This window comes from Phlebotomus papatasi, chromosome 1 (genome assembly GCF_024763615.1).
Source record: "Phlebotomus papatasi isolate M1 chromosome 1, Ppap_2.1, whole genome shotgun sequence".
Lineage (NCBI taxonomy): Eukaryota > Metazoa > Arthropoda > Insecta > Diptera > Psychodidae > Phlebotomus > Phlebotomus papatasi.
In genome coordinates this window covers 51,128,965-51,145,452 of record NC_077222.1, presented here as the reverse complement: position 1 = coordinate 51,145,452, position 16,488 = coordinate 51,128,965, and the positions used below count along the sequence as shown (strand labels likewise).

The window sequence follows — 16,488 nt, the reverse complement described above, 5'->3', positions numbered from 1 at the left end:
CACTGAGGATTTCACTACTCACGTGGCTATGCTGAAGGAAGTCGCTCGAAGGCTTAGGGAAGCCAATTTGACAGTTAATCTGTCCAAGTCCCGGTTTTGTGTGGGGAAACTCACGTATTTGGGGTATGATCTTTCATCGGAAGGTGTGTCGACGAATACTGCAAAGGTCGATGCCATTCTTCAACTCCCTATTCCCAATAGTATCAAAGGTTTGAGGCAAGTAATTGGGATGCTTTCCTGGTATCGCAAGTTCATTCCTGATTTTGCGACAGTTATCGCACCATTGACTGACTTGTTGAAGGGAAAGCCTACAAATCTCAATTGGACTACAGAAGCGGATGAGGCGTTTTCGCGGTTAAAGCAACTTCTAGCTTCAGCTCCCATTCTTGCGACGCCTAATTATGACCTTCCTTTTCGCGTTAAAACTGACGCTAGCGATTTTGGATGTGGTGGTGTGTTGGTTCAAGGTGAAGGTGACCAGGAACGAGTCATAGCTTATATGTCTCGGAAGTTTACGTCAGCCGAATGTAACTATACAACAACCGAGAAAGAGTTACTTGGGGTAATCTACAGTATTGAAAAATTTCGTCAGTATCTTGTTGGGGCTAAGTTTCATCTGGAAACAGATCATTCAGCGTTGATCTGGTTACTCAGATTAAAGGATGCTAAAGGGAGATTAGCAAGATGGATTTTAAGTCTCCAAGAGTATGACTTTGAAGTCACTCATAGGCCCGGGCGAGAGAATGTGGTCCCTGACGCCCTATCACGTTGTTTTGATTTGAATTCGGTAGTTCAACTACAAGATAAATGGTATTCTTCCCTTTTCACCAAAATTACCGATAGTCCTAGCGATCACCCTGAGTTTCGTATTGAAAATGGAAGGTTGTACAAAAATTGTCGAATCAAAAATCCATTGGGGGTTATTGAGCATAAATGGAAGTTGATAGTTCCACGTGAGGATAGAGAAGATTTGTTGCGAAAATATCACAATGAACCGGTTGCAGGACATTTTGGGTTTTTCAAAACCTTTAACAGACTCGCTGAGTTCTGTTATTGGCCCAAGATGCGGCAGGATGTTAAGAAGTGGATTAAGAAGTGTGATGTGTGTAAAGGCTGTAAAGCTCCAAATACCACTCTCGCCCCATCAATGGGAAAACATGTGGAGGCCAAACGGCCGTGGGAATTTATTAGTGCGGATTATATTGGTCCATTAGTGCGCTCTTCCCATGGGTATACTAATATCTTGGTCTTATTGGACAAATTTACAAAGTTTGTCTTATTGTTTCCGTTGCGAAACGCTAAGACTCCGGCTTTATTACGGGTCCTTAATGACCATGTGTTCAATGTGTTTGGTTACCCTCGTTGCATATTGACGGATAACGGAGTACAGTTTGAATCGAGGGAGTTTAAAACCTTTCTTGAGAAATGTAAAGTAACGCATTACAAAACCCCTTACTATCATCCGCAATCAAATCCGACTGAACGGGTCAATCGCACGATCATTTCATCTATACGTGCTTTCATACAGCGCGAACACAAAGAATGGGCAGAACATCTGCATGAAATTCAGGCAGCCATTAATTCGTCCGTCCATGAGGCATCAAAATTCTCGCCGTATTATCTTAATTTCGGCCAAAATATGGTTACCTCTGGTGATCAGTATGATACAATCGATGTTAATGCACCTTTACCCGTCGATGTTCGGTTGAAGGAGCTAGCGAGTGCTCGTGGGGCTGTTGGCCCGCGTTTGCGTAAAGTGCATGAAGATTCGGCGCGTAATTATAATTTGCGTACACGTGACCATCAGTTTTCTGTGGGAGATCTTGTCTGGCGCCGCAACTTCCTGCCATCTGACGCGGCTAAGGGAACCCAGCATAAATTCTTTCGTTGGATTAAATGCCAGGTAGTGTCTGTGCATGGCAATACTTACCAATTACGCGATTTGAATAACAATAAGATTGGAAAGTATCATAAAAAGGACATTAAACCGGATTGAGGTTCTAAGTTTTTATTGTTTTGTAAATCGTCTTCCGATTTGATGACTATGTATCTGAAAGATAAGCCAATAGATTAAATATCAGGGAAATCTAATAAATTTTAGAGAATAGATCCTTGAAAAGGCGTGGACGTCGAGATGATCTCTTGTTTGAGACAGGTGAAATCTTCATAATTCTCGATCTTCTTGTGGTTTAAAATCGGGAAGTATTTAATGGGGGAGTTCGTCTTAAGTATCTCTTCGCTGTGGTCGGCCGCTACAGTGATCTCAATGTGAGAATTAGGGACGCAGGGGACGAAGATAAGCGTACCCTGGGGAAATGGGGTGGAGGTTGTTGGAATGCAGTGGGGCCGGTATCACTACTTTTCCTTCTTGGAAGGAAGTGCCTCCTGTATCCTGACTTATACTTTCTACTTTCCGTTCACTAGGTGGCTGTCCTAACCTTCCATTTGTCTTTTCCCCAATCCAAACCCTAGAAATTTCCGTTAAAAGCCAGCACAAGTATTCAATCTAGATCGAGGAAGTGGTCAAGAGTGTTTGAGCCTATGTCAGAAACATATTTTCGCGGAATGAATTGTAATTTACCACTCTCCAGTAGGTTTTTCTATCACAGAATGTATCTATTTTTCTATTTTTCCATCTGTATTTAAAAAAAAAAAAAAAAAAAAAAAAAAAAAAAAAAAAAAAAAAAAAAATTGAAAGTATATATATAAAATCTATTTATCTATATATAAATATATCTTCATCACCATGCTTAGGCATGAATACAATGCAAATTTAGCATCCAACTTTATTAAAATTTTCATACCAAATTATAACAGTCAAAGCTGTTTGAAAGTTCCCACTGGTAACTCAGTTACAAATACAGCAGTGGCAACAACTTTACATTAGTAAAGGGGGCTACGGAAGAAGCATCCCACTATGTGGTGGCGCTCTCAGTCAATCTAAATTATTGACAATGTCTTCCATCATTATCAGAGTTTCGCATAGACGAACTTCTCATGTTTCTTTCATGGTGAGCCTGCAAATTTATAATCATCAATGCGGGGCCCCTATGGTCTAACGCCATTGGATGGTAGCCATCCAACTCTAGATAACAGGCCACATTCTTTACCTTGCATTTCAAATTCAATTAAAATTTCAGTAGGAATTAGACTTAACTTTGTGAGGAGAGGACTTATTGGTCACGTAAACCTAGAATTCATTCCAATGCGATTTTTCCCCGTAAGATCAATATTTGCTTGGTTCCGCTCAAGATCATATGATCCGAAATAGTAGCGATACAAGTGCATTCCTCTATGCCAAATAACCTACCCCGTCCTCAAAGTGCCTCGTGAAGGGGTTGCGGAATTTCGTGAGTGAGGAGGTTTGATGGTTTGGCTAGTGGTGATTCCAGGTGACCCGGTTGGGGGGATGCTATACCATATGCTATGGTTAAATTCAAGTATCTACTTTCTGGGAAGTACTGGGAATCAAATGGGTACTATAAAAGGAGGAGTTGCCAGAGGCTTTATCTGATGATGTCATCGAAATCGAATCAGAAGTTCGAAATATATGGTTTCGGTTTTAGTTTTAGTTTCTATAATATTTTTTTATGGCGCCCATATTTTCATTTTTTTCCTTTAGTCCACGTGACCCCATTTTTCTTTTTTTTTTCCAATTTTTTTCTTTTTCCAAGTAAGGGGAGATGTTGCGAGTAAATTTAAAAATTTAAAATGTTCCCTCCTGATCTGAATTACTCGCTCCGAAAGATATGCTAGCCGAGGGTAGCGTATATTTGTGTGACTTCCGAGTCAAAGTGAATGTCCCGTTGGTTGATGGGAGAGCACACGATGGACCACGAATGGATGAGTAAGTGTCCAACTCTCTAAGAGTGTCTATCTCGCCCCTCAGGAGCCCATCACCGACGCTGGAAAAGCCACAAAGAGGCCATAGCGCCCCAAAAAAGGAAAAAGTGTGTGCTGTCCCCCCTGAAGTGCCCGAGAGAAAAGATCGCGATTAATGTTACTCAATTAAAGTGCCAAAATTGTAATTTAAATAATAATTAATAATATAAGTGCGTTTGTGAAGAGAATTTCCCATCTTTTTTTTCCTTATTTTCCACGAGGAGGTCAGAGGCTACGTTTCAAAAGATTTCTTTTAGAGAAAGGCGGATGTTATAAATCATTGAGAGGAAATAATTAAAGGGTTTGTAATGGATTACAAAGTAACTCTTTACCATTGTAGAAAATATTCATAACTTTAATGAGAACTTAAGGAAATTGTGTTTTGTTCATCTTTTTTTTCTACTTTTTCCACGCCCTTAATATCTCTTGTCGAATAATTTATTGAAATAATATACTTACGGTACAATTCAATAGTGACATTGGTGGAGACAATTTTTTTATGAAAATTACTCGCTTGACACGTGTAAACTGTATGGTGGTGTATTCTCGATAAATTACGTACTATAAGTTTACTATTCAATGCGGAAGAAAATGACAAATCGAGCATTGTACTGGAAAGTATTTGGCCATTGCTTGACCACGTAACTGTTGGCATCGGGGATCCTGAAAAGATAAAATGGCAAAACTTTAGCATTCACAGAAACTTTGAGTCAATTTATAAGGAATAACTTGCTATTATTAATTAGGAATCATATTGATTTTTCACTAATTAAATTATTTATAGAGTTTCCATTTTGCTCTCGTCACACGCAAATTTTTCTCGAACATTTGAGCAGAAAATAGTAGAAATAAAATACTTTTTTTTTTAATTTTGTACTTTAAATAAGTTTGATGAAAATTGAAATAAAGCTGCAATTAACAAAGTTTTCAGTATCCTTTACCTTTCAATTAATTTAAAAAAAGCTTAGATTGTGAAGAATCTCAGCTAACGATTATTATAAATTCATTCTTATCATCAAGTATTTTACTCAATGTGAAATTTATGTGACAATTGTGTGACAGTTGTGTGACACTGTTCTATGCTGCAATACTCCTGGGTACGTATTCGCATTGGGTCCACAAAAATTTTCTGGCATTAAAGGTATTCGAATCGCGTTCAGTGAACCTCACCCGGGTGACACAAAGTTAATTAAAGGCTTTATTTGTAGCGCAATATTATAATTATCCCAATCCGCAAAAAATACTCTGACTCAAAAATGACTGGTTTTTGGTGTACAAGAAATGGTCAAAAAGATTACTCCTAATTGGAATCTTAAAAATTAGTCGTATTCGCGTCGAATTTTGGTCACAGCATTACTCAAGATTGAATTAGTAATATAATCGTTATTTTAAGGTTCTAAAATTTACTCTACCATGCAGTAACAAAAGCGACACCAAATGACGGTATTTTTCCGTACAAAAAATGACGCGCGAAAAACAATGCATTTGGCGTCCTTCTCTAGCGCATAGGTACGAAATCGACGTACACACTTTGAATGAAAACGTTAAGTGCACTTTAAAACTTTGTATTGCATTACCACTGTAGACAATATTTTCTCAACAATTCTACACATTTCCCATCGTTTTTTTACTACGTTCTACGTAAATTTCTCTATTTTTTCCCTAGTTCACTACTCATATTTACGAAGATTTTTGCCGTTCGACTATTGCTGAATTAGCCATCCGACATGTCGAAAATTTTCTTTTTTACAGGGACACTGAAAGTCAGTGGAAGTCGGCGTCATATTTTAGTCGTGAGCGAGTAATTTCAGAGTTATTATGACGTCAAATGACTTCCATAATTACCGACATATTATTCCCCACTTACCGTCATTTGACTCTCTGACGACCGTCATAGGACCCGTTTTTGGAATCCAGAATTCATACATCCAACGGTAATCTTACTCCAAATTGCTATTTGGGTATAGTCTTTGTGTATGCTCTTAAATAATAGCTTTGTTCAAGTGCATGAAATAAGTCCTTAGTAAGTACTTATTAAGTTCTTATTTACAATTTTTTTTGGGTGAGGTTAGAGACAACTGGCTGTAAAAAGTCCATGAACCGGGAGTGTAAGGTGCCCTAAAGTGTATCAGACTCTGGTATTTTTAAGCTTTTACTATCACAAAATTACGTTCCTGCTGTAGAACTTTACTAGATTGTTAATTTCCTTGTTTCAGATACATGTAGAATTTTCGCAGAGTGATTTAACGAGTTCGTCCGGTACCAGTTAAGGGTATATCAAATAGATTATGGAACCTGTCAAACTCAGTTTAGAGAAGCTTGTTTTTTTATGACCAAAAGACAAGTATGAAAACGATTTTTTAGAAAAATAAGAGAAATATATGAGGAATGAATTTAAAAAAAAAGTTTTAGAGTAATTACTTAAAAAGCGTTGCGTCAAAAGTCAAAGTACTTGAAAGATAATTATTTTTAAAGTTAGAGAGATTTTAAATCTCAAAAATCCTATACTCTGCATGTAAAATCTCAGTTTCAAATCGCTCTCCTGTAAAATTTTCCAACTGTGAGTTATTCGTTTCTTATTCTGAGCGGTCGATTTAAAATTTTAAAAAATTAAATAATGTGATTATGTAAGAATCACACCTATTTATGAAATCAAATTAGGAACTACAACTTCGATCTTTAAAATTTAATACAACCTCGACTTCTTAGGGGCTTGAGGGACAAAATTTACACCGGAAAAAGAGGGATTACAATTTTCTTTAGAAGAAAATGCTTTAAAGTTCACAAAGCAGATTTAAATTTGTTTACAATTCTGGGTTATTTGACAAATCATAATTAAAACATCACCGTCGACAGCACGCTATAAGTTCTAAGAAGATCATCCATAATCTCGAATTGCTTGGTGTTTTCCCAACCCTACTACTCCCTTGAAGAATGCTTTAAATGGTGAAAGGAACCACAAAAATGTTAACGTCGAAAGGCGTCAGAGACGACAATAATTTTGTCAGTGGCGCAAACTCATATTTTGTGAGGAAACATTTGTTCTGCTATTAAATATACATTTCCGCTCAATAAAACACATTCATGAATGTCATGCTGTTTCCTTCTACATATAGAACTCTTCACTCTGTCTTTGAGTTTTAGCCCATACCAAAGCCACTTCCGGTCCCAACATTATTCTGCCTCGAGTTGTTACAGCTGAAATTTATATTTGCCAATTTGCCCAGAAAATCGTCACTGTAATCACAATAAAAGCCACCCTTCGTCCGGCAATTCCGCTTTATACACTTTTATAAATTCTTTTATTTTATATGCGTATTTAATAATAACAAAAGGATTAATACAAAATAATTCATTGAGATCTCATGAGAAAATTTCCATGGAAAATGGATACAATTTTGTATTTAGAATCGTTGACAATAAGTACAGTGTATTCACATGGAATAAAATGCATTAAATTAGTTAACTCTTGCATTCTAGTTGTAGCATTTCCGCTCATTTTGAAATTACCCACCCAAACCATGCCTCTTCTTCGAGATTGTCCAGCAAATGAGTGAAAATGTCACTAAGCACTGTAGGATTTCCAGTGGCAGAAATTCAATTTGCGCACCAACGATTTGAGTGCCCACATTCTACTAACGAGTGCCTGAAAAGGATGAAATTTCACTAGAGTTTAATTTACAACCCACAAATACGGCATTTTCTCACGCTGTTATGCAATGAAAATGTGCAAAATTCAATCGCTCCTAACACATTACTCTACGAAATGATGTTTGTAAATAACTCCACGAGAGATCAATATTCATTCATTTGAAACTTGTCACAATTTGCAATTTCATTGGCTTTTGTCAGAACTCCTAATCATTATTGCAAATACACGTTTATCTTCTATTTAACAGAATACGTTATCTGAAATTGTTTTAAAATTTATCAAAATGTGTACATCATTTCTTTGTACGGGATGTGGATCATTTATAAATTTGTTCACCTTTAATCATATAATTTATGTTGCTAATACATAATGATAAAGCTCAGTCCTTTTTAAAAATAGTAGAAAACCATTTCAAATGTGTTCCACTAGCTCATATCTGTTAGGTCTGTATTAAAACTTATAGGGGAAGACAGGATAGTTTCAGATTGTTGAAGTTCATTTGCCAAACTAACAGTTTTTTTTCGGTATTGTTGGATATTTTAAAATATGTATATAGAACATTTTCCATATATTAATTTGTTATACTATTTTTTTTTATTTTCGAAAATCTTATATGCATGAGACTGTCCTACTATCCCCTACGCCACTTTCAATTGTATTATTTGTCCCTCAAAAAATTATTATCTGTTTTAAATTTGATCTATCGTTTAATGAACTCATAAATCTACGGAACTGCGTAGAATAACTGCCTTGAAATTTGGTAGGGGAGACCGGGGTACTTTTAAAAAATGATAAGGTTTGTCTAATATTTTTATGTTTCATATAAATGTCATTAGGATATTGGCTGTATAAAACCGTATAGTTCAGAGCTCTATAATCCTTGACTTTTTCTAGAGGCGATAATTAAAAAAGTATGACATATTGGCTATACGTGCCCCGGCCTGGATAGATATAGGGGGAGGCTTTGAACTTTCGCACACAAAAATGATGTTCAAGTTCAGTGATTTTTTCTGACTACCATGCAAACCGTATGGATTCTCCAACTATGCCAAAAAAATGTCTTACTTATAAGGTTCATAATCCCACCAAACAAAATCCCAGGAAATCCTTAGATTTTCCTCCAGAGGAAAATGAAAATTTAATGGCGATTTGTCCGATAGATGAATCAAGTTTCTATTATCGCACACGATTCACGCCATCATTGAACACCCCATTTTCACCGTAAATTTTGCACCGGACTCTAAAAGTTGCACATCATTGTTTAAAGGGAACTCTAATCTACTTGATTAAACCATTTTTATAAGGAATAAAACATTTTAATATCACTTTTTTGGAACTTTTCTGAGAGATGTTTTATTGACATTAAAAACCATTTTTTTGCTTGATTCTACGAGAATTTCACTCCGGAAACGGTTAAATCTGATGAATACTTTCTTGAAAAGTCCAAATATCACCAAATTTACACGAATCAATAAGTTTTTAAAGCTAAAAATTGACTAAAACTCTGCAAGCGAGAAGACCACACAAGATTCAACCATTCCTCCACGGAGCCGGATATGCACAAAAACGTTTGAGTGCGCATCATTGAAGATTTCTCTATTCCTGCAGCTGTAGGAATCGGTATTTAGCACAGATATTGAGCTTCAGCAGGTGCACAAGCTAAAATTTTCACAAAACATCTTCTTACGGACAATTTCTTTTCTTTGTCATGCAAAACAACACAATAGTGAGGTTATGTCAAAGATTGTCAAAAACCAGTTGTAAACTGTATGAGCTTATTGCAGATGTGATTCTTTCATTGAACATTCAGTTTGTGCAAGCTTGAAAAATATTTTTATATCAAAGAAATGCAAAATTGCTTAATAATTACTCAACTGCAGCCTATTTGAGTCAAATTACTTCTTGTTTATCAACTTTAGGATTTTTAAGTTTTCCTTTTTAGTGGTGGATCAAATCGGTAGATTACAATAGATGTGAATATGAGGGATCGCATCTAAAATGAAGTTTCCTGGAAAATGTGAGAGAAGCCATGTTTTCTATGTGCGATCGATGAATCTGAGTCAAGTTTGTGAATTTTGTTCCACCCACAAAAAGTGCCTGTTCAGCCTAAAAGATTTTTGCCTAAATCTGATCCCTAATAACCCTTCTACCCTCTGTGATAGTAGTTTTTCAGAAAAGTGATATTAATTCTGCACAATCGTATGAAATATTGCACAGCAAAATTACAGTTTTGGACCTGTTTTTATTTTTTGCTTCCTGAAACTAGGAAAAAAGGATTAGACTCTCAATTTTTTTTAGGAAAGATGGGATTTAAGGTTAGCTATTACAATATATAGCCATATGTGAGATTCATAAAGGAATATGGGAGAAATATGAAGTGTCTGAAGGTAGCGTATGTGCGAACGATCAAAGCCTCCCCCTACTCACTTTTGGGGTACTAATTGCCACCAGTTTTCCAGACGAAATTTTAAATTGGAGATACCAAATATTGTTTCGCTTGATACACTGAAGCCCACTGATGCTAAATATGTCACTTAAACCTAAAGAAAAAGGCTTTAGCCGACTTTTTTTAATTGCGGAAGAATTGATGCAAACATTCTGAAAAAAATCTATTTCAAAAATTGTTTATCCGAATGGCAATATTGCTTGGAATATCAATAGTACATTTTCATCTAACTATTCGTGCGTCAGTGAAACATCTTCAATAGTTTTATCTGGCCACGGAAGAGTGGCTACATCTGCCCCGAGGGTTGTTTCTGTGTTTATCATCTTATATAAAAAAAGTAGATAATTATTATCCAAGTGAAAAATACCTCTTAATTAACTTTATTAAACCAGAAACAAAGTAAAACTATGCGATTTTGACTAACAACTTAGAAAACCAAAAACTTGGCCAAAAACTGTAACATTAAAACTACAATTTTATACCCATTTTATAAAAATGCTTATAAATTGTAGAATAACAGGATCAGGTTTATAAATATTTCTGGTAATATGGGGATGTGTTCCTTCTTTCATTAAAATAATACTTTGCTCAATGTACGTTTTAAGGGAAACGAGAAAAATCCAATGTCTACTTCTACCCCTAGCTAATTGTACCCCGGTCTCCCCTACTATAACATTTTGAGTTGAAAGTTTTTAAGGAAAAGAATCTTTTCACTGACCAAAATTCAACAGCAAAATTAAAATCGATATAAAAAAAACAATGAGATTTAATCTCAAACTTTGGTAAATACAACAGAGGGTGTATTTTTTGCTGTAGAATAAAGTTCAATCACCAATGCAAATATTTGGAAATTCCTAACATTTGACCTTAATTATTTATTAAGTAGCTGAAGATTTACAAGATGTATTCTGGATTGCTACACTTGGTGATTATAATCATTAGAAAAAACTAACTTAAAAAATATTTTCACTACGGCACAAAGGTGATCCAAGTTTTCTTAAAAACTTGAAAAACTTTTGTAAAAAACTGCAACTTTATAACTTTCAAATTTTACAGAAATATTAAAAAGACTTGTGAGAAACTTTTCCAAAATATCGTTTTCTAATATTATGAAATTTACAAAAACCAAAAAAAAAAAAATTGATAAATCTTTGACAGAATACTGGAGGATTGATTGCATGAACCAAGTTTCCAAACAAATAACTTCTGTTATCACATGAGTATCAGATAAGACCAAATTTTTCGGTAAGATAGAGGTCATTCAAATCTACATTTAATCTAATCCATTCCTTTATCAGTTCATCCGAATCTCAGATATTCTCTCAATTTTTCTTAATTATATTACAAATTTTATTCAAAATTACTGCACTACGTTTCCAATTTGAACTCCAAATTGAATTTTTAGGCACTTAGAGTTGGCTCATATTTGGAATATGATCTGCAATAAGCTGAGCTAGTTTTAACACTAGTTTTTGTCAGAAACATTAAGTTTAATTTGTTCTTTTTTTTGAATATAAATTTTCCTCTTGAAACCAGTGGTTTATAATATCTCAAATGCTAAATACATTGCTTTTATGGCAACTTTTGTCGATTCTTTAAGATAAATTTGACTAATGGTCAAAGTAATTAAATTTATAATTACTATTTCATTTTAGGGGAAAACGTTTTTTATTGATAAATTACTGGATTGGTCAGTACAAAACCAGAATGGCAGATAAAAACAAACTAAAAACAAATGATCATAAATTCCATTAAATTAAATTAAAATTTCCAACATGACTCATAATTTCCACATTTTTTTCTATGCCAAGAATATATCACTATTTTGGGGTATTTCCATTTTATGATTTATATTTAATTTATATATTGACACAATTCCATTTTTATTGACCATTTTTATAAAAATTCTGCCCAATCTGCTGCAGCTTTTATTTTACGAAATAAAAAGTAGTTTTTAATATTCCTGAGAAATATGCTATAATAACAAAAATTTTTCCAAGTATTCAAATTTTAATTTTACAAATTTATTGAGTTTAAGCACAAGCTATATATGAATTTACTATAACAGAAAAATTGAGTTTTTGATTTCTCATAAATCTATCATGGCATATAAAGTCCAAAGCAATGATATTGCTCTGAAAGGTAATTACGAAAATCGAATTCCCAAAATTGAACCTTAAAATATTTTTGAAGAGAAATTTTATAAAAAAAAAATAGTTAATATTCTTTACTCTTTTTTGATTGAGCATTTGCATATGGCCCTGGCCGCCGCGCGCCCGTGAAGCCTATAATGATGATGATGATGATTGAGCATTTGAATTAAATATTTTAATGGAGGTCTCGTGGTTATTATTATTAATCGTATTGAGATATATTTGTTACAATTCAATCATGTTGCCGTATATCCCGTGTTGGAAGAATCTGCTGATCGTAGATCGCCCAGAAGCGCCTTCCCCGCTTTCTTCCTTGCTTCCGGAATTTTTGGGCAGAGGCGGTGCATTTTTATTACGTTATATCACTGTGAAGATGTCTTTTTCTATTACATTCAGATATTTGCACTGTGCGGGACTCGAAGTCACAACACTGTGAGTCGAGCCGGGAATCCATCCGCTTAAGAACAAATGGTTTTGCCTATTGCGCCACTGAGTGAGATCCCCATGAGATCCCTATGGTCTCGTGGCGCAATGTGTAGTAGGAACGTCAGATTTTAGGTGGCAAGATTCCTGTTTCGACTCGCGGTTTTAAGATCAAGTCTCATCCGGTGTATAAGATCAAATATTCTTAAGAAAGGTCTTTTTCGTAACGTAATAATAATGTTATTTAGATTAATAAAACTTGAAAACTAGAAAAATGTATGGATCAGTAAATAATAGATTATAAGTATAACTAATTAATTTATTTATCACATAATATTAAAAAAAATGGGTAACATGTGTTTTTTGTTACTCTTCGAAACATATATTGTGATTTAACATAGGATGTTACCTCATTTTAATGCGATTCTCATTATTTTTTTTAAATCAGAATACATATTTAAGATTAATTCAGGTTCTTTCGATCAGTTTAAAGCTGTTTTAATCTATAAAAATAAATTCAACTCCAAATAAAGGGATTCAAAATTATCTCACATTTGGAATTCGGATGCTCATTAGCGAAAAATTATGTGAATCGCATCAAAATTTAATCAAATTTGATGTCAGATGAAGTCGAATAATATTAATTATATATTCTAAAGCTTATGGTTTTCTAACTAGAGGTTTATCCGTTTCCAAAATAATGCATTTTTAAGCAATAGGCAGTGAACAGTGACTTTCCAGTGTAATATTATTTTTTATGAATCACAAACATAACTGTGTTATCACACTTGCACATTAAAATTTTAATATAATATGATTCACATTAATTGTCGCTGGTGAGAGTCAAAATGTGTAATTTGTGTGTTTGAATCATTTTATATTCAAAATTTGATTTATTTATTGATAAAAATGTAGACTTGGCCCGCAAAATTTGATATAAATTGATTTATAGCATTAATGCGAAAAATTAATGCGATTTTCTCTTTAATTTTTTAATGTGAAAAATATTTATGCTTTAGCTAAATTTAAACTTATTTTTGCAGGCCAAGTCCACTTCTTTATCAATAAATAGGAAAACCCCAAATATTAAATAATTCAAAGACACAAATAGCATATTTGGACGCTTACAAGCGACAATTAATGTGAATCACATTAAAATTTTAATCTGCAAGTGTGATAACGCCGTAAGGATTTTCGCAAAAATATTGTTTTTTGAGAAATTAAAGCAGTTAAGCTGTGTGGCTACTACAGGTTTCTGAATACAGGTTTAGCCCAGATCCACAACGTTTCGATATTTTAAATAACAAGCTATTTTAGTGGTTTTCTAGAATTCCATGAAACATATCTGTCTTTAATATCGTAATCTTAAATCAAAATTTCCCCAAAAACTTTACCTGTTAATAAATTAAATGATTTTTGCAATAAGACTAAGGGCAGAATCACATTGACAGTAAAATGCTCACCGTCACCGTCAAAGCCCTCACCGTATTTCGTTGATTTACGCATTTTCATTGCAATTCTTACTCAAATTTTCCATTACGATATTACCTTGTCTCATACTCGGTGGCACTATGTGAAAATAGTATAAGAAAATTGAATAAACAAAGCGAAAATGCGATAAACGGTAAGCAAAAAAAAAAACTGTAGGATATTTTTGCTACAGTTTTTCATACAGTTTTTTTTGCTCACCGTTTATCGCATTTTCGCTTTGTTTATTCAATTTTCTTATACTATTTTCACATAGTGCCATCGAGTATGAGATAAGGTAACACAGTAATTGAGAATTTGCGTAAAAATTACAATGAAAATGCGTAAATAAACGAAATACGGTGAGGGCTTTGACAGTGACGGTGAGCATTTTACTGTCAATGTGATTCTGCCCTAAATCTGGGTCTCGGTCAAAATCCCGAAAGCCAAAATTCCGAATTCTTAAGTGTCACAGCTACTTCCGCGATTGCACCTGCGCTTGCTGGAGGCAAAGGGAAATCTTCTGTGTCTTGGGAAATTATTCTAAACATTTTCCTCCATATAATTTAATCCCTTTTAGGATTTTAAACATTCGGGATTTTGGCTTTCGGGATTTTGGCTTTCGGGATTTCTGGCCTTTTCAGGATTTTGGCGTTCGGGATTTTGGCTTTCGGGATTTTGGCTTTCGGGATTTTGTCTTTCGGGATTTCTGGCCTTTTCAGGATTTTGGCGTTCGGGATTTTGGCTTTCGGAATTTTGGCTTCCACGGGCTAAATCTTATGTGCTGGACACACCTATGACTAAAGCCGAGGTAGGGCTTAACGTAATTATAATCAAAATAATGATTATGATTAGACTACATTCCCATCAGTTTCCCAATATTCCGCCTCCCGCCTTAAAGCTGTAGGTCAGAAATTCGTAAAAATCTTAGGATTCAATAAATTCTTGAGAATATTTGAGCCTGAAAAATTTGGCAGCAAAGGAAATTTATCCACAGGACCATTAATAGTTGATCCTGAGCTCTTAGAATATGGCAATTTGGGATAAATCACTGCCAAATTTTCAAAGTTAAATTTTCTCTAGGATCATGCTGAGTCTATTTGCGATCCGTAAGTTCTTAAGTCTTTATAAGGATTTCTTTTTTCCAAAATCACCCTAAATTGCAAAATCATGTTGATTTTGTAATTATAGATGACTAAAGAGTAATTTTCCGTCTGTGATGATAATTTTACATTTCTTTGACTCTTGGTGTTAGAGCTTGTTCATGACTTCCGGTAACGATGAAAAGAATGCCGTGTCACAAAAGCGTAATCATGATTCCATTTTGAGTATCTTGCGGAATTTATTCAGTATGAATGCAAATGGAATTTCATTCGCTCATTTTTCCGTCTCAAAATTATATCCTGGGAGCGGTATCTCGAGAATCAAATATAGTGTTGGAGTTTATGTTGCAAAATGTAGTGGATTTTGTCGACCATATCAAGGAAGAAAAGGTCTCTGTATTTCTGAAGAGGTAAATGTGAAATGTATATACTGTAAGATTGTGACTTTGAGGTTGAAAACTAAGCATATATGTATATAGCACAGGTGTCGCACTTTCAGTACTTGTAATACTTACACCCCTTACACCTCTGAACAATCATTATTCATTTTCCCAGCGGGTGAGAATGTATTATGATGCATTGGTGGGTGGGGTTCCTTGGAATGAATATCCCAAGCAATAGTTATTCATAATAATAATAATAATAATAATATTGTTGTTTCTGCATTCCAGAACAAACACTCACCACCACGTGAACTTAAGTCCAAATACAGTCATTTTGCTGGAACTAAAGTCAGGCACACATTGGTGGTATTTTGAGCAAAAAAGCTATCAGTAAAGTCGCTCCTGTGGAGAATAACGTGCAATTTCTACATATTCAGAATGCCATTTGAATCTGCATGACGCCCCATTTTCATTCTCACGGCCAAACCAACAGACTCAGGGCATTGTTGCTATTGCGCTAATGATGCATGACTCTGTCACCAACGACCCAAGATTAGCATCTATTTATTTAAAATTTAATTATGCAGCAAATTGCATCGTTTTCCACACAAACGACTATACAATCTCTCAGCCTTTCCCCACAATCATCCCTCCCCAGACAAGGGACAAACCCTCAATGTGCTGCTGAAAGAATTAGAGGGAGAAAAAGAATGAGAAAATTTCTATTCTCCATTTCGTGCATTTTTTTCAATTGATAATTAACTTTTTTCCCGCTATCCTGTTAGTGCAACTTTGAAAAATTTACAGTAGCAAAAATTAAAACACTTTAAAACACGAGTATGATGCGAGAGTCATTAGAAGTTGTACGTGAAAAATACTGGAAATTGCATACTCTGCTAACGTGTTAATTTATTTCAAGTCGTACCGCCAAGTTGATTGCCCTCATACTTGCTTCACGATATCAATTTTTCCCAGCACG

The 16,488-nt window shown here is 34.7% G+C and overlaps 1 protein-coding gene across 1 annotated transcript in view; it reads right to left on the bottom strand.

Moving 5' to 3' along the window:
- The window catches only part of LOC129800669 (nephrin), a 276,455-nt gene that overhangs the window by 202,310 nt on the left and 57,657 nt on the right, over positions 1-16,488 (bottom strand). The window contains exon 6 of the mRNA XM_055845284.1: positions 4,342-4,545. Coding sequence (XP_055701259.1) covers positions 4,342-4,545 — 204 coding nt within the window. The remainder of the gene's footprint in view (positions 1-4,341; positions 4,546-16,488) is intronic.